A 17,752-nucleotide genomic window follows, 5' to 3' on the forward strand; every position below is an offset into this window, starting at 1 on the left:
AGTTACCTTGTTCTTCATTGGCAGTGGGACATCTTCATTCTGAACAGATCAGCTCATTTAGTAAATGACACCTTATTCTAACCTGGTTCTTCAACGACCAGCTCTGCTTCTTTTCTTTTTTCTAATCTTGGTCCTTCTTTCATGGACAAACATACTGTAATTAACTAAATGACTTGCAAAGCAAACACAGAGGCCTATAATAGGTAAACACACCAGATTTACATTTGATAACATTTCAGCAGACTGCGTATGTAATGTTAGAACTTCAGTAAACAAAACCTTAATGTCTTAATGAATGGGTGGCCAAATAAAGCAATACGATCCTCATCGTCTGCAGTTCCACCTCACTCTTCTTCCTCTCTGTGTTCAACCGTGTTCAAAGCTTCCCTAAAAATGTAATTCTAGAATCAGTCATAATTGAATTACTTTCAATCAACCTTAACTTCTGAAAATATATTAGTTATACCAGATTTCAAAGCATTTCAGTGAATATATAATATCTTTGCCGCATTTCTACTCTGTGGCTGATGGTTCTTTCTTTCGAGGTATCTTTGGTGCAAGAAACACCTTCGTAGATCCATGCAGAGCAATAATTTCTCTCTCTTGCAGGGGCACTGTTTTTTGCAAACACGGGATTTTGTTCAAAATGCTCGTTTAAGGAGGGAAGAGCTGCTCTGTGGTTGAGAAGCTTGAAGGTAACAAACTTGTCCCCAAATCCTCAAAATCCAGCCGTACTAAAAATCACATCTAAAAAGGAACACTTGCAATTTATACATTTCTACGCTTTTTTTAAATGTGGAGAAAAATGATTTAAATAGAAAGTTCCATTTGTGTGCTATATTACTGATTTTATTTTCTTCTGTGTTTCAAACAAAAAAAACAAAAAATCCCAGGTGAATCCAGATCTACGTCAGACTCGTGGATGGAAAGGTTACATGTTTAATTTATTTGTTTTGTAAAGTGTGTCTGCAGGAATGCAGTGAGTGTGAGGCAGCTCAGGTCAAAGTGGTTCCAGCAAATCCTCTCAGCAGCTCCTTTAATTGGTTCATTAAACGCCTGAGCACAGAGATAACAGAATTTCACTGCAGGAAGTGCCCGAGCGGACTGGCTTGATCAGGACAGGTGGACTTTCCCCTTTATGCTCTTGAGCTTCCTGGAATACGAACTGTTCTTTCTTTAGTGGACCAACACAGAAGGGCTGACTCCCAGGAGCTGCTCCTGCTCACACTGCTTGGTCTGCCTCACCAGAACTGCTTCTTTTTTGGATCAGGTGTGAGGTGAGATAGACTTTATATGAATATGTTCTTTCTTTAGAGAGACATTTCTGTTCTGAGCTTTCTTCTGTTTGCTGCTAAACGGACTCTGTTGGAGAAGCACTCAGCTCAGTCAGATGAGATGGAAACCAACCCTGCCTAGTGAATAAGTGATGAAGATGAGCGAAAGAGATTAAATTACACCTGCTTAACAGCCTAAAACCACTTGGCCTACACATGTGAACCAGACCAGATTAATGGCAGTTAATGTTTTCTGATGATGAACTTTTGGCCTAATGTGCTTTTTTGTATTTTTTTCTTATTTCTTTTCTCACTCTCTGTTTTTGAAGAAGCACTTTGAAGGCAGCTTAAAGAAATAACGTGAAAAAAAGCGAAAAAAGATTATACTGAAGGATCTGATGACGAGCTACAGCAGCAGAGGGGTCTTCAATGCCGCCTATCACGACAGTGAGACGCTGGAAATGGACAAAAGGTTTGTGGTTGTTTTTTTCCAATACATAATTATTGTTATTTGGTGAAAACTGATCACTGGAGAATAGAAGCGGAAATAACATGATAACGTTCAATCAGTTGGGAATTTTAAATGCTGAAATATAGACTTTTATAAGAAGAGACCTGCATTTCAGTTGTGTTTTAGTCCATTTAAAACCATATTCATAATAAAAAACTGAAAGCTGATTGCTCCAGCAGCTACACTCCCAGAGAAGTTAGCTTAGATTACAGTACAAAATAGAAAAAAAAAGGAAAAGAAATCCCAAGAAAAAGAAACAAAAGTGTTCAAAATAAGCATTCAATTAAAAGTTACCAGAATAAACTCAACAGTTTGAATTGTCTTCATTGGGTAAAGGATTTCTTATTGAAGAAAAGTGAAATGAAAAAAAAAATGGTCAGATTGAAATCGACATTTAAAATCCAAATTCTCTGTGGTTGTCTGCAGGTCTTGGAGTAACGCCCCCCACACAAACCCGTATGCCAGAGAGGAGCCCGTCCGGTGGGGAGGGAGGCTTGGGGGGGGAGATGAGGCCGCCTGGGGGGCATCCAGTGGGGGCTTGCAGGAGGAGAGCCACCCAATGGACCACATCCCCACAGGAGCAGGGGCTCCTTCATTCCCACATCATCCCTGTAAGTTTTACTTTCAAGCCTGGACTTTCCTTTCTGTGAAAACCACCACTTTATTTTGAAATCATCTGTTGAATTTCACATCATTTGCTTTGATCTGTCAAAATATTCTTTTGACTATTTATGTTTATTTTTCCCCCACTATGAATCTAAATTAAAAAGACATCCTGATTAAGACTCAATGACAAGATAAACAAACAGTCTTGTTTTCGCATGAAACCTTTCTCTGTGAGATCATTTGTTTTAGATAAATATAGCGAGTTTTTCCACTAGTGCTTTATTATCTGAGTTTGTTTGTCATAAATTTCATTAAAACTCAGAGAGAAACAGATTATTGTGCAGGGTGAAAAATCGCTGTTCTGCCACAGCAATCCAATCCTTTTTTTTAAACTTCCTCCTGGGTTACCATAGAAACAAGGTAACACATTTATTGAAGGCAAGCCGGGCAAAACAACCACCATTCCTGCAAAAACAGGGAAAAATTGTACTTTTGTGTAAATTTGCCTTCCAATGATTCTAGAAAACGGTATTTCCTCAACATTCTTTTAGAAATGATGAGTCGCTGCGCCTTTAAACGTCACGAATATTGCTCCATCTTTACTGCCAAGGGTCTGGCTTTGCAAAAAGTCAAGGGAGTTACAGGCATGTATAGCATTGTGTGTATTTATTTCTCTTCTTTTTTTCTTAATAAAAAAAAATTGGTATTTTCTTACTTTTTTACTACTTTTTTGAAGATGAACACAGCTACAAAAAATGAAAGAGTGCATCCTAAACAAAGCAATGTCCATTACAACTTCTTCTCAGAAAAAAATAGACCAGATGGGATGTAAAAGAGAAATTAAGAGATCCCAAGTTATCAAACAATAAGCAGAGAATAACAAGATTAATTAACAACCAAAAATAATAAACAGAGATATACAAATTTCCCTGTATGGTAAAATGTGCTCTGGAAGTAATTTTGAAGACTTTAGTCAAATTGATAGAGTTTAGTAAAAATAATAAATGAGTAAATAATATATATTTTTCAAACATTTTCTCACTTTACATTTATGTAGCTTAATTAAAATTTAGTTTGAAGAAGTGATTTGTATTTTCATTGTTTCCAATTATTTTTGATTGACATTTACAACACAATTCATTTTGGGTTTATTATTTAAAAAGGTGAAGTACAGATGCAGGCAGGAGAGTCATTCCAAAAGCTACAGTTATTATCAGTATTTGAAAATGTGGCTTAGAACATAGGGGCGATACGGTGTTGGGAAATAGAGCAGCTTTGTAGCAGATAAAAGGCAGGCTCATCAGCTTAAGATAACTCACAACAGATTTTACAAGCGGAGGAATGCACAGTGGGGCAGTTAGCGTCTCGTCTCACAGTGAGAAGGCCGTGGTTCAAATCCCAGCAGGGACCTTTCTGTGTGGAGTTTGCATTTTCTCCCTGTGCCGGAGTGGGTTTTCTCCGGGCACTCTGGCTTCCAAAAACACGCTTCACAGGATGTTTGGTGACTCTGAAGTGTGCATGTGCGAGTGTGTGTGAGAGTGATTGCATGGTCCTGCAGCAGACGGGCAACCTGTTCGGCATGTACCCCGCCTTATTTGCCCAACAGTGGCCGGGACAAGCTCCAGCAACCTTGTGACCCCGAAAGAAAAAAATGCCGAAAGTGACATAGACGTCCACAAAAACATCAGTAACTTGAATAAGCTAAGCGACAGAATGAAGTTATTAATATCTGACTCCAACTCTCTAAGCATCATAAACCTTTTACTAACTGATAAATGATGATGGTTTGGTCAGAAATTATGTTCAAACTGGGAATCAGATGTTATGCCACTAATTTCAATTCAGCACAGTACAACTGAATGAGCTGTTCTACAATACATTTAACCCAGATAAATTCAGTGTTCTTGGCTTAGGTACAGACCTTGCTAATGATTCCTCACAAAATAATCCTTTTCATTTTATCTGACTCGGTTGTTAAATGTATTTGTTTATTTTTCATATTAATTCTTGAAAATACAAATTTCAACTCACTTTTCAACAAACTGTATGTCATGTCTCCTCAATGCCCCCACCCCACCATACTCCAACCAACGCCCAAAAAATCCTTGAGGAAACACTCTGAATATGATTTTATTGCTGTTACCATGTGCAAGACAGTCTCTGTCATACTAAAATGCTTTGGAATCCACATGAAAAAAGCAGGCAATATTCAGTTTTAAACGACCTCAGTTTTGTTTAGATGTTTCGTGACGCCAAATTGATTCTCCTTCTTCATCTTCTTTTTCAGATCACAACAAGTTTCAAGCAGATAATCTGTACAATCAGCCTCCTCAAGCTCGACTTCCTTCTTTGCTATCAGGTAGGAGCTGAACTAACTGAAGGAGTTTTTCTCCACTCCACCACCTATGTGTCCCATTTAATGCTGAGATCTTTTATATTTTTTATTTTTCTAAGCCAAGTGCAGTCTTTGTCTGAGAGCCTGACCTAAAGTCATGCTGGACAATCATTGACAGAGGTTCATGACGGAAAATCACAAATAACAAGGAAGCTGGCAAAGAAAATGAGTGGAAAGACTTAACCAAACCTCAGACTGTGCCAGCTGTAAAGATATGCACACACATGAGCTTTAAATTCCCCACAAGCTGAGTCATACAGCAATATTCATACAACTGTTTATAAACATTTATATATATTTTTTTCTTTAAAAAATCTAAAATAAAACTAAAGTTATATAGGATTTTATTCAGTAGGCTTGTTTTTGAAAAGGATTCAGTTTGACTTAACCCTTTTGCCATCTTGTTGGGTCCATATGACCCCACTCCCAATGTTGGGAGTGGGGTCATATGGACCCCACAAGATAGCATAAGGGTTAAGAATGTTCCAACACTGAAACAGGAACTGTAATATGTAAAATGAATGATGATAAAGCTGATAAATTTTAGGTTTAGAAAAAGCATGCCATGACACATTACACTCTGGCACAGTCTAATAGATTCTTTGGGACCATAACTGCTGTAAAGATAAAATAAAGGTGTGGGATCAAACAGTAACAGCTGTAGTCTTGTTATTTGTTCAGTTTTACTCAATTCTGGGGTGATTCTCTTATTACGATAAGCAAAAGTCTGTACTGAGCTACAATGAAGCAACATAAAAGAACCATTTTGATGTTTCCTCTGTTCTGCAGACAACATGACCGTGAGACTGAGAGGACTAGCAATGAGACGAATGAGCATGTTTCCTCACGCCAGTCCTGCTGATGTGGATGTGACTGAGAACGCCATCAGGGAGGAGATGGAAAACGGTGGGCGGTTCCCCTGAATTCACGCAGCAGAAAGTGTGGTGCGGAGAGAAAATAGTCTAAATGGATTTACACAATACATTTTGTGTGTAATTGTGTGTACTTGCACTTGTGTATTTTCATAAAAACATTCGAATACCAAGCGTATGAATACAAGACACAATTTACGCACCCAAACCCGAAATGACAGCAGCTTAAAGTTGACAATGAATTTGAAAACAGCTGGTACGCATACAAATCTTTAAGTACTACACAGAAATCACCTGACACACACACACAAAAACACATTTACTCACAGATGAGAGTTATAAGTACACAAAGGGTTGTGAGACTCTTCACGTCTTCAGATTTGTGCGAAGACGATGCATTTAAATGTTGCCAGAAAGCTGGGTCTTCAGAGTTTTCTTATCAGCTACTTTGAACTTAGATTGTGAATAATATCTAGTAGAAACTAGACATTTTTTCCCCTTTGTTAAACAGATTTCCTCTGATAATTAAATTTGAAAAACAAGTCGAAATAGGCATTCTTAGGCATTGCCGAGAGGGAGCGGAATGTTCTGGAAAACTGTGATGACTGTTTTAAAAACAGACAATTTTTTGAAATCGTATCAATCTGTTTAAGAAAGTGTTAAACTCACAGTGTAAGTTGATTAGAAATTTCTGATGACCCAGCATTCTATGCACAAATCTAAAAACATAAAAAGAGCCTCACACCGTATTTAAAGATTTCTTCGCGTAGGACCCGTTAGTTAGTTTTAAGCTGCTGTCATTTGAAGTTGTGCTTGCGAAAACTGTATTTTGTATCCGTAGGTTTTTGATATTTGAGTTTAAATACACAATTGCAAGTACACACAGTTACTCCCAAAGTGTATTGTATGAGTCACAAATCAAGTATTATGCAAATCCAAAGTTCCATACAAACAGGCAGACACAAGTTTCAAATGAAAGATTCCACAAACAAATCCAGTGAGACTATTTTCCCTCCATAGTGTGGCTGCCAAAAGGCCTTCCTGATATGAGATATGGGAAAGACAAGAGGCAACACTTGACTTGTCATTTCATTCATGACAGATGAACAAAACCTGGTGAAGGAGCTTGTTGGCATGTCCACTCTAGAACAAACTCGGGCCATCCGGGAGCTCACAATGAGCTTTGAAGAGAAGAAGAACATAAGGTGGGTTGAGTCAGACAAAAGCATGTAGCCTGCTTTCAGCGCTGTTCAAAGCCATCAAGTTAACCATTACACCCTAACAACGACGGCCCCAAGTTATTTATTTATTTATAAGGTAACGCTCAATCGATCATGATAATTAGTCAATAATGAGCATTTAGATATGGCCACACAGCAACCACTATCTTAACTCAACAGTAACTTCTTTTATCAAAACATCTCTGGAGAGCTGAGGTTGGCATGGCAACATTGTGTTTGGAGATAACTGCAGCATGAAGGCTGGATCAGCATCATCAGGTCTTTAAGATTCTTTTTTGATACGAGAAAGATAACACCCTTAAGCTCTAACGTGCACAGATTCTTGAGCTCCTAGATGATCTCAAATCCCTCACATTTGGTAAAACAGCCAAATTTTAAAAAAAAACTGTTCAAAAGTGCTGCTATTTTAATGTGAAGCACTTTGAAGTTTTAGCTTTGGAAACGGGCAGTAGAAATAAAGAACATTGAGTTTTCAGGTTGTTGAGAAAAATAAGCTTGTAGACCATTAGGAATGCCCACTTGAGGACCTCCATGTCCTTACCACAGTCACATTGGATAGAACATCTGTAAAGTAACACACTGGATTCTGCGCAACAAAAAGAGGCCTTTGTTGGCAAACAAAAGGAGAGTTTGAAGTTCAAACATGGGGGAACAAGCACCCGGATTGGTGCAAATTTGAGCTCTAATAAAAGCAAAATGAATACTTTAATCCTGCCTCCCCTTTAGTTGTCATGGACATGAAGCAGTTTACATTAAAAAGAGCTTTGACACTAGATCGTGCACATAGATATTGTGTAAATTCAGACTTTTTTAACATAGGAGTCAATAGTAAATTCGTTCCTTCTGCAACCAACCTCTATTGTTTTTTTGAAGAGCAGCCACATTTACTACTTCCTGGTTTGTACCAAATTTGGGTTAAGTTGGGGGGCTTGGCCTTTACCGAAAGACATTGACCACTTAAGGGAGCACATAACTTCCTTTAATGATCTAATTAAGAGGAAGTTATTTTTTAAATTTCAGATTTCCCAGATTGCTGCAATTTCCCACGCCTTTATGGAGCACCAAGGCTAGGTCAGCGAAAGGTGTTGATTCACTTTTCATCTTTAGTCAGTGATAGCTGGAGATCAGACAAACAAAACAACATCATCTGCAAAGCTTAAAATGGGATCACCCTTGCTGAAACACAGGGAAGTCAGGAACACTGTTTGGCAGAAAAATATCACTTTTTTGTCCTAAACAAGGGAGGTTGAAAAAAAGGATCAACTGTCTACATTCAGGGTGAAGGGTTGTATTGTCACCTAGGATGTTTGAGTGAACTCGCTTGTAATGTTATTGTTGTATTACAAATGAACAGGAATAAAGTGATGGCGTTCAGATCGGTCAAGAAATCCCATGAATTCACATGGTTTGCAGAATTATCCGAAAATGTATCCCTGGTGAGTGTTAACAATGTGTACTTTTATGAGATTATCAATGGTACAAAAGCCCTTGCAGTTGTTCAGAAGTGGTTGTGTCAGTTTTTCAGAAGGTGCAGTTACACTATGCGATCGGCCAGGCAGGCGCTGGAACTGTGGCACGGCATCATGAAGGAGATTGGAGGAAAGTTTGGCACCAGCGTTCTCACCTACTTTTTGTTTCTCAAGTGGCTTCTCCTGTTCAACATTTTCTCCTTCGTGGTCAACTTCAGCTTCATCACCGTCCCTCTGCTCGTTTATGGCCCCAACATCACTTCCAACGTGAGCTTCAGAGGACTGGAGTTACTGACTGGAGCTGTGAGTGGGGCCAGACTTCACCCAAAAGTGTTCATTTTGAATTGTGGTTTATTTGAGTTGAAAAAAATAAAACAATAAAGATCAAGAAATCAGGTTCTGACCCAGAATTTGTGTCCACAGGGTTACTTCACTCACACTGTCATGTACTATGGTGCCTACAGCAACGAAACCCTAAGGCATGGGGTGGAGTACAACCTACAGCTGGCTTACTTCTTCACCATTGTTGTGTACATGGTGCTGTGTGGCATCGCCCTGACATTCAGGTGAGTTTGAGGGCACTGTTAAATCTATGCTGGTTCCATTCCCTCCTCCTGGTCTAGGACTTCCTGTTGAGCATTTATGTTTCCTCCTGCAGTATGGCGAGTTCATTCAAGAAGAACTTTGTTCTGGTAGACCCAGCCTCCACCAGTGCATGGCAGCTTCTGTGCAGCTGGGATTTTAGTCTAACCGGTGAGAAAACGGTGACTCAGCGGAAGAACAACCTCCGAGTCCAACTCAAGGTGGCTGTCATTGCAGATTTTGGCGTTGTAGGATAGCACAACCATTTCAGACGGCTAGCTTTATTCAAACGTGGATTAACTTGTTTGCCATATTTGATTTTGCTCTCATTTTCCAGGAGTCTCTGTCAGAAAAAGCCCAGCAGAAGCTGCTGACACTTCGTGAAAAGCTAAAGCACTCCGGGATTCATTTGGGCTCCTGGCTCGTTTCCACCGCACTGGTTGCTGGTTGTGCTGCCAGCATCTTCTTTCTCTGCCAGTACGAAGAAAAGGTACTCAAGTCAAGGAGAAACTAAATCTCACACAGGGAGAACAATTCCTCTTTGGAATGTTGCCCATAAAGTGAAAAAAGATCTAACTTTGCACAAAGCGTGCACAATAACCTAAACAATAAAAAAGGGGTCATCTCAAAATCGAAACTGCCACAGAGAGAGGAAGAAGGTAAGGAAAAGAGCGCAGTTGGATTGTTGTATTGCAGCAACAATTTACAGAAAGTCAATATAGTGGACCTACTTACATGTAACTGTCAGGAAAAGATTATGGCGTGATTCAAATGCAGGAGATCTCCAGGGAGGCATGACAGGAATGTGTTTGTTCACGTTTAACACACCTTGTTTCTAGAAAACAAGTCTTACTTTTTGTTTCGCAGCAAAATTCTCATCAAGAATGTTGAGCGAGAGGAAAAAATACATTTGGTTTCAGAAAATACATTTTGCTAATGAAGTACTTTTAGTTCTGAAGAGGCCTAGCAAACATCCCAAATACATAAAAACATAGTCTGAACAGAGACCACCTGCCAAAAATGAATCTGTTATCATTGCAAAGTTCACTATTGAAGCTCACAGTGACTCTCAGTCCACTGTCACCACGGCAACAAGGCTTCCTTACAACTATTGGCAAACACAGCTGATAGAGCTGAGACTTTAGTGTTTGATCTAAGGGGCCATCTGAGGGGGGGCCCGTTAGATCCAGGGGCCTGATAGAGCTGATGGCCTTTCAGAGCCGAGGGCCTGTCAGAGCCATTTGTTGTTTTCTTTTCACGACAAGTGTAGATTGTTGAGTAATCTTTCTTGCAGCAGAACAAAAGTATCCATGTCTGTTAGGTTTCAGATCACCATAAAAGTATTTTTACAGAATCATAAAACATTTACAAGGTGATGTAGACAGTCTTTCCCAGCATGCATCAGGAACTGTAGGCTCAGGCTGCAGCTGCACATGATTTACCTGGTTTCATAACTGGTTTTGTCTTTGCTTTCAGTTATTTTCTCAGTGGGGGCCAGGCGCTTCCAGCTTTTCACTGCAGCAGGAGGCGGAGACTCTGCTCGTCCCCTTTGTGGTGTCTCTAATGAACCTGGTGATCCCGCTCTTCTTCTCCCTCTTCAATAAGTTTGAACACTACTCAAACAACCGCAGTCAGATTTACAGCCAAGTGGTCAGGTGAGGGTTTGTTTGTTAGATTAAAATGTTTTAGATCATGAAATAATCAGTATTTGATTTAACACAGACGTGTGAAGGCGTCCAGACTGACCTGGCCCCATAATAAAAAACATAGCTTATGTCTCGCCCTCGAAAACAAACAACAACTTTTACAAAGATGGATGTTCATATTGCGCATATAAAATGAAAGTGTATTGTTGATCACTGCTAGCTTCACAAAGAAAGTGGGTGTTTGTGCTGTCCGGGGGGCGGTGCTGGTGGCACAGACTCTTCCTGGAAGGGGCTGTTCTCAACGAAAGAACAAGCCCGTTTTCGTGGGTTAGGAGGGGCTGGTACTCAATTGAGGTTAGCATGCATGGATCAAAATACCGCTTTGGGGTTGTTTTTCGTGAGGAATGAAAGCTAAAATATACTTGAAAGCTCAAAAATTAATTTGGCATGGTGTAGGTCCTTTAACTGTAATAAGTTTTAGGTGTAGCAAAAGAAAAACTCACAGTTTATTTCAGGATTTCATTCACAATTGCTCAGCTTCATTATTTTCCACCAGGGTCTTTATTTTCTCAGTTCATGTTTATGTAATGTAAACTATTTTTTAAGTAACAAATCAAAAAGACTATTTGTTTATTTTTTACAAATAGCTGTCATATATTACTCTTGTGTTGGGAAGGCACTTTATGCCTAAAAGTAAATAAAAGTTGGTGTAAAATGTATAACTCTTTCTAGTAGATGCCAAGTTTCTTTACATTTTTGCTTCTGCAGGAACGTCTTGCTCAGGATGTCCATTCTGGGAGTTCTGTGCTACCACTGGATGAATGAAGTGTCTCAGAGAGAATCCTTTCTGTGCTGGGAGTCCATGGTGGGCCAAGCTCTCTACCGTCTGGTCATTGTTGATTTTTTATTCCTGATGCTGGGATCTTTCTTCGGGGAGTTTCTCAGGAAGTGAGTTCTGGTTCAGTTTGATCTGTTTTTGCTCTTAAATTGTTCAAACTTAATTTAAGTTGATTTGTTTTAAAGTGTGATCGGAACCAAGCTGCATCGGCGTCTTGGGCCGCCAGAGTTTGATGTTGCCAGGAATGTCCTGGATCTCATCTATGCACAGACACTGGCCTGGTAGACAAAAAGGAACTATGAAGTGCTCTCTTCTTGTCCGGCTGGTGTTATAGTTTTTCAGATCTCTTTTTTTTCCTTACAGGATTGGACTCTACTTTTCTCCTCTTCTACCGAGCATCCAGATTCTCAAGTTCTTCATCTTGTTTTATTTGAAGAAGGTAATGTTAGCAGGAATGCCTGAGGCTGACTGACAGGCACCCAACAAAGCCTCTGCAGTCACAGTGGCCTCATGTTGTATTTTCCTAATAGCTCACATTACTCTGTTTGTGAACATTTTTCAATAATTAATTAAAATCCTTTAATGTGCTTGAGCTCCATTTAGGGGTATGGAAAATCCACACAGTTTGCTTTGTGAGCTTTTGAGGTCGACTATTCTTAGAAAGCGGGAAGACCTGAGTGTGATCCGACATTTGATCTGTATCGGACAAAAGGAGTTTGTTTGCTTTGCAGTGCCAGGATTATGTTTGTGTGTACGGTAAATGTTTCTGTTGGCCCCCCTCCCAGGTCAGCCTGACCCAAAACTGCCAGCCTCCGTGTCGAACCGGCAGGGCAGCACAGATGCAAACCATCTTCATCTTCCTCCTCTTCATCCCCTTTTATGTGGGAGCCATATCGATAGTTGGATACACCGCCTGGAGGTGAGAGGGCGGCGGCAAAAACATTTATATACATTTTGAACGCTCTGCAGCAGAAATGTGAAACTGACATTAAGTGAAAAATAAACTAATGAAGTTTTTGAAAATGAAAATCATGAATTTCTTGAATTCAGTTCTTTTATCTGAAATAATGTTTAAACCAACGTCCATTTAAATGTTAGCACATTACTAAATACTTCAGAGCTCCCAAACCTAATCACAAACATAAAAACAGGCTTTGACCTCATGAATTTGAAAACTAAACAGAAATATGAATGTTTCTGCTGTTATTTCATCCCGTCCTGCTCTGTAGTCTGAACCCCTCCCAGAACTGCGGCCCTTTCCGGGGCCTAGATAGATCCTTCAGTGTGGTTGAACTCTGGATGGCCGGTCTGCAGACCCTCCCAGGTTCTGGCTGGGCCGTGTGGATCTTCGAAAACATCATCAAAAGTGAAATCTTCTACTTTCTCATCACTCTCATCATCCTGTAAGTTTTCTGTCTTTGTGCTTCACTAACATCCAGATGTCAGCAACGGTTTGAGCTTTCTTGTTTGCCTTTATCTCCATGTGAAACACGGTGCTCTTTCTGTTCAGGGCGATCACATACGTCTTCTATCAACTTATTCAAGGCCGCAAGATGCTGATTGACCTCCTGAAGCAGAGGATTGTCAATGTGAGCATTTCAATATCTTTCTTTTGTAGCGTTAGATGGACTTTTTAATTCCTTTGTTCCTTCTTTATTTTCTAACTCTTCTCTGCAGGAAGGAAAAGATAAGTCCTTCTTGTTAGACAAACTCCAGAACCTGCAGAAGTCTCGGCCAAAGAAAGACACAAAGCATGGCAGGGTTTGTTATCAAACTTTTTCACTCTAGGTTTGTTGCAAAACCTTGTTTTTTTGGCAATTTTCTGTCTGTATTGTAGAGCTCACATCCACCTTCCTTGGATGGCTCCTCTGGAAGTCATTCCAACGCCTTGCATCAGGCTCTTCTAGCTCGTCAGCAGGCTGAGCAAGAGGAGGCTAGACACAGCGATGGAGTGTCTGTTCCCGCCGACATTTCCACCTCCAGCGCGCTGATGCAAGCCATGCTGGCCCGCCAGAGGGCTGAAAGAGAAAGCGAGGACTTCCATCGGAGGCTGGAGGACCCCCCTACATCCCTCAGTGCGCTCTCACTAGCTATGGAAGCCCGGCAGAGAGCAGAAGGTGAAATGGTGCATGATAACTACAGGGAGGAAAGTGTCTCTACCGCTGTATCGCAGGCCATGCAGGCAAGACTGAGAGCAGAGGAGGAGCCGACAGTGTCGAACGCCATGATGCAGGTCATGCAGGCGAGGCAGCAGGCAGAGCAGGAGGCCGGGATGCAGTGGACTGATGTTCAGCTTCAGAATCCGGCTGAGCCAGGCTCAGGCGCCTTCATTCAGGCCACACAGGCAAGACTGAGAGCAGAGGAGGAACCGCCTGCGTCGAGCATCATGATGCAGGTCATGCAGGCGAGGCAGCAGGCAGAGCAGGAGGCTGGGATGCAGTGGGCCCATGTTCAAACACAGAACCCAGCTGGGCCTGGCTCCAGCCCCCTAATTCAGGCCATGCTGGCCCGACAACAAGCCCAGAACGAGTATGATGATGGTTACTGAGAAGTCGGGGGGCTTCCACACTCCACCAGCTGAGTAACACAAAGTCTACCAAGACCAAAGACGCTGAAACAATAAGACAGCAGCACAGCCTGAGAGGGCAGGTCCATCTCACTTGATTTAAAAAAAATATATAAAACTGTCACAAAACGAGCAGATGGCTGGTTCCAATTGCAGCATGTTTATTAGCACAGCTAAAAGTCTACAAACAAAACAGGGCCAGGAACTCAGAAGATTGTGTCTGGATATAACGCTCAGTAATGCAGGCAGAGTGGCACAAACAATACTTCACACTTATGGAGGCTCAGTGCAGTGCTTAAGTGTACTGTGAGTGATTGGGAGACGAGAGACAGGTGAGCGGCATCCAGAAACTGCACTCTGGGGTTGCTGGGAGATGTAGTGCAGTTAGTACTCTGGTGACCAGAGAGGGAGACGAAGCTCTGACTGCTGACAGTAACTATACTTTAGGGAAAGTGTTCTTGTTATTTTTTTACTAAGAAGTAATTTTAATTTTATTCTAGTGCCATTTTTCTAAAAACAAATGTAAAAAATTATTGTAAATATTATATTGGTTTAAATGTTAATATCTATATTTTTAGACAAATCCTCAAACACTGTAGATGATGAACTAAAAACCTTTTTAAAAGTTTTACCCTCGGAGTAACTGTGCTTTTTGTTTTCATGTAGAGAAGTGAAGTTTAAACTAGTTTCATATTTATTGGAAAACTCTCCTGAACAGATATTAAAAAAAGTTTGACAAGATAATGCTGTTTCATGCATATCATGTGTCCTAACCAATAAAAAAGTTTTTTTTTCTATGACGCTTCTATAAGATCTTTTTAATAGATTTTTTAATGTTAATCAATTTAATGAACAGTTTAAAAAACTCACAAACTAAGACAAAGTTAGCACTCTGACAGCTTTGATTGATCATGCCAGAAAACTGACAGACATGTTCAACAATAAGGGAAGAAATATGAAAATAAATATTTTAAGGTCATCTGGAAACTGAGAAATTAAATGTAAATGTTTAAACCTGTTTGACAAAAGATAAAAAAGTTTGATTTTTAATGTGAGTAATTCCAGTTATGCAGGGAGTTGGTGAGCTGTGTGGATGGGTATCCACTGCACTGTTCCTTCCCCCTGTGGTTCACACTGGTCCCTCTAAAATGTGTTTATGAATAACACTAAATACCGCTCATCCTGGACTGGGTCATGGCGCCAGCAGTCTAAGCAAAGATGCCCAGACTTCCCTCTTCGCCACTTCCTCCAGCTCCCCGAGGGGGCGGGGGGCAAGGCCAGCCGGGAGACAGAATCTCGGAGCAAGGAGGCAACCAGATGCCACCTCAACTCCTCTCGATGTGGAGGAGAATCGGTTCTACTCCGAGCTGTCTGTGGATGACCGAGCTTCTCCCCCTGTCTCTAAGGAAGCGCCCAGCCACCCTACGGAGGAAGCTCATTCCAGCCGCTTGCGTTTAGGACTTAATTCTTTGGGTCATGACCCAGACCTCATGACCACAGGCCAGTATTTGAACGAAGAATTGACAGCTTTGCTTTCTGGCTCAGCTCTCTCTTCACCACAACGGACTGATAAAATGACTGCTTAACCTCAGATGCTGCTCTCACGCTCCACCACAGTAAAAAAAAAGATTAAAAATACAAGGCTGGTTTGATGGCTCAGGAAGAAGGAGAAATTTGAACAGTGGTTCTTCCTGGCAAGTTTCCAAACAGGAAATGCTCATTCAGATCAAAACTTCTGAAAGTTGATAAGCCCTTTGGATTTCAATTTGGTTGATGAACTGATAGCACTGTGGAAACATGATACAAAGTTCTTGTCTTCAAGTTGACATTTCAGTGCAGGGGTTCTTTTACACTTAAGTATTAGTACAGAACAATGATATGAGGCACAGGAACAGGAAATTAAACAAAATAATGGATTGAATTTTTCTGTGCTTTTCCAGGCACTCAAAGCGCTTACAGTGTCTATCCATTATTCATCCACTCCTTATACTTGGTGATGGTAACCACTGATGTAGCCACCAGTGGCGGCTACTGGTCTGTCAGAGAGGGGAAGCTCAGTTTTGGCCTACATTATAAAATTGTCCTTTTATTTAAAAGTAAATTCTGCCCTACTAACGTTATATGAATGAATGAATGAAGGAAGAAATGAATGAACGATCTAAAAAAAATGTATTAAACTCTGTAAAACTGAAACAAGGAATGTGGTGTATTATTGTGTGAAATGTATGATGAAATTCAAGCAATTTCGCCAAGCAAATATCAAACAAATAGGTTACAGCAGTTTTTATTTTGACTGAACTTTAGAAATCCGCGATGGGACTGAGCGCGAATAGCTTCAGTGATTCCTTATAGTACAGAATTGCTGTCAGTCAAAAGGAGATGCAGTCTTTCGACACAGACCCTCCAATCATCACGCAGAAGCTCGGAGTCCGGGCCAGCCCACTCCCCATTCACCCCCAGAGACACTGAGCGTCCGTGGGCGGGACATAATCGCAGCGTTTATCCATTGACCGTCTAGTTTCGAAGCGCCAAAAAAAACTGTTCAAAGCAGCCCCATTGAAGTTAATGGATGCTGGGCTTCAATAGGGAAATGCACTGTGACGCTGCGGGAATGTATGAGAAGGAAATCGAGTCAGCCGACCTGCTTTATGTAACTGATTCTGAACGAACTCGTCTTTGAGATGAACTTTTTCTAACGCATTTTTAGTCAATAAAAAGTTAATACAATAGTACATATTTGACCATTAATTTTGTGACATTATAAGGGAAGCCGAGCTTCCCTTGCAGTCGTAACCCTTGTGCTATCCTAGGCACTTTGACATTGGGAGTTGGGTCATCTAGACCCACTAGACAGTGCTCTGAACCTTTTTTCTTCAATGATTTGTGATCTTCACTGGTGTCCATGGATTACATGAAATCTCTCCACCTTTATCCACCTTTGTCATGGTAGGGAGAACAGGTCAATGGAAGGGTGGGGTCATCTAAGATAGCACATGGGTTAAAGAAATCGCCACTGGTAGCCACAGCTGCCTTTGGGCAGACTGACAGGGGTGTGGCTGCCAGTTCGTGCCTACGGCCCCTCTGAGATGCATGTTGAAGAAGACATTGTCTGAAGAGAGAACTGAACAGGAAGAAACAAAAGCACAAATAAGTAACCCAACTGTTCCCGCTTTTTCTTTTTTCATTGGAAGCTTTTTGATCTCAACCCTAACAAACAGATCTAACTGTTATTGGTTCAAAGAGACAAAGTGAATCTTGGTGAGATTCTTTGTAGTTTGATTCCAGACAGACCAAAGTGAAAGAGAATCAGAAAAAATATTGAAAGTGCAGAGGAGCTCTAGAAAATAAACAATATGCAAATGATGGAAAGAGATGCGACACAGTTTTACTTTTGGACTTTGGTCCGTCTTCCTGCTTATTGTTTGGATTAGCAAATGCTGGCCCCAAAGGAGTGTAAACAAAAATCTGCTAGCGATTGAGGATTTATAGTAAATTTGGCAGCTGAATGCATTCTGTGATGGGGGGCATGGCATAGAGGAGATTGATTGACAATGGTCAACAGCCAGTCAAGACACTAAACACAATGTGCTGTAAAAGAAAGAGCATGCAAAATTGTGCAAAAAACAATCTGCGAAACAGAAACACTCTGAAAGGTGAACCTCAATATAGTAACATGGGACCATTGTACAACTTCCTTTGATTGCCTGTACCAAACATGTTTACCGAGACTGAAAGCAACTGAAAGACGCCCA

At 40.8% G+C, this 17,752-nt stretch overlaps 1 protein-coding gene across 2 annotated transcripts; it reads left to right on the plus strand.

Moving 5' to 3' along the window:
* Positions 1-1,146: 1,146 nt before the first annotated feature.
* Positions 1,147-16,196, plus strand: tmc5 (transmembrane channel like 5). 2 transcript variants are annotated; one of them, XM_011479693.4, is made up of 20 exons: positions 1,147-1,277; positions 1,604-1,746; positions 2,212-2,396; positions 4,679-4,750; positions 5,576-5,692; positions 6,761-6,863; positions 8,254-8,335; positions 8,417-8,671; positions 8,792-8,934; positions 9,027-9,171; positions 9,288-9,440; positions 10,427-10,605; positions 11,365-11,544; positions 11,620-11,715; positions 11,798-11,873; positions 12,220-12,353; positions 12,664-12,837; positions 12,945-13,023; positions 13,112-13,195; positions 13,272-16,196. In XM_011479693.4, the coding sequence occupies exons 2-20, from the start codon at positions 1,673-1,675 to the stop codon at positions 13,980-13,982; spliced, it is 3,042 nt and encodes a 1,013-aa protein (XP_011477995.1). In that variant the 5' UTR covers positions 1,147-1,277; positions 1,604-1,672; the 3' UTR covers positions 13,983-16,196. The 2 variants fall into 2 exon arrangements, with proteins under 2 accessions (XP_011477995.1, XP_078787171.1); XM_078931045.1 differs by having other exon boundaries at positions 1,156-1,277; positions 1,607-1,746.
* The last annotated feature ends 1,556 nt before the right edge of the window (positions 16,197-17,752 follow it).

The sequence above is a fragment of the Oryzias latipes genome, chromosome 1, assembly GCF_053564925.1.
Source record: "Oryzias latipes strain Hd-rR chromosome 1, Olatipes_Hd-rR_3.1".
NCBI lineage: Eukaryota > Metazoa > Chordata > Actinopteri > Beloniformes > Adrianichthyidae > Oryzias > Oryzias latipes.

Excerpts from the sequence above, each read along its gene's own strand:
- tmc5 (XM_011479693.4), top strand. The coding sequence starts at position 1,673 with ATGACGAGCTACAGCAGCAGAGGGGTCTTCAATGCCGCCTATCACGAC. Across the intron at positions 9,441-10,426 it reads TCTGCCAGTACGAAGAAAAG|TTATTTTCTCAGTGGGGGCC; the intron begins GTACTCAAGTCA and ends CTTTGCTTTCAG. Across the intron at positions 11,874-12,219 it reads TCTTGTTTTATTTGAAGAAG|GTCAGCCTGACCCAAAACTG; the intron begins GTAATGTTAGCA and ends CCCCCCTCCCAG.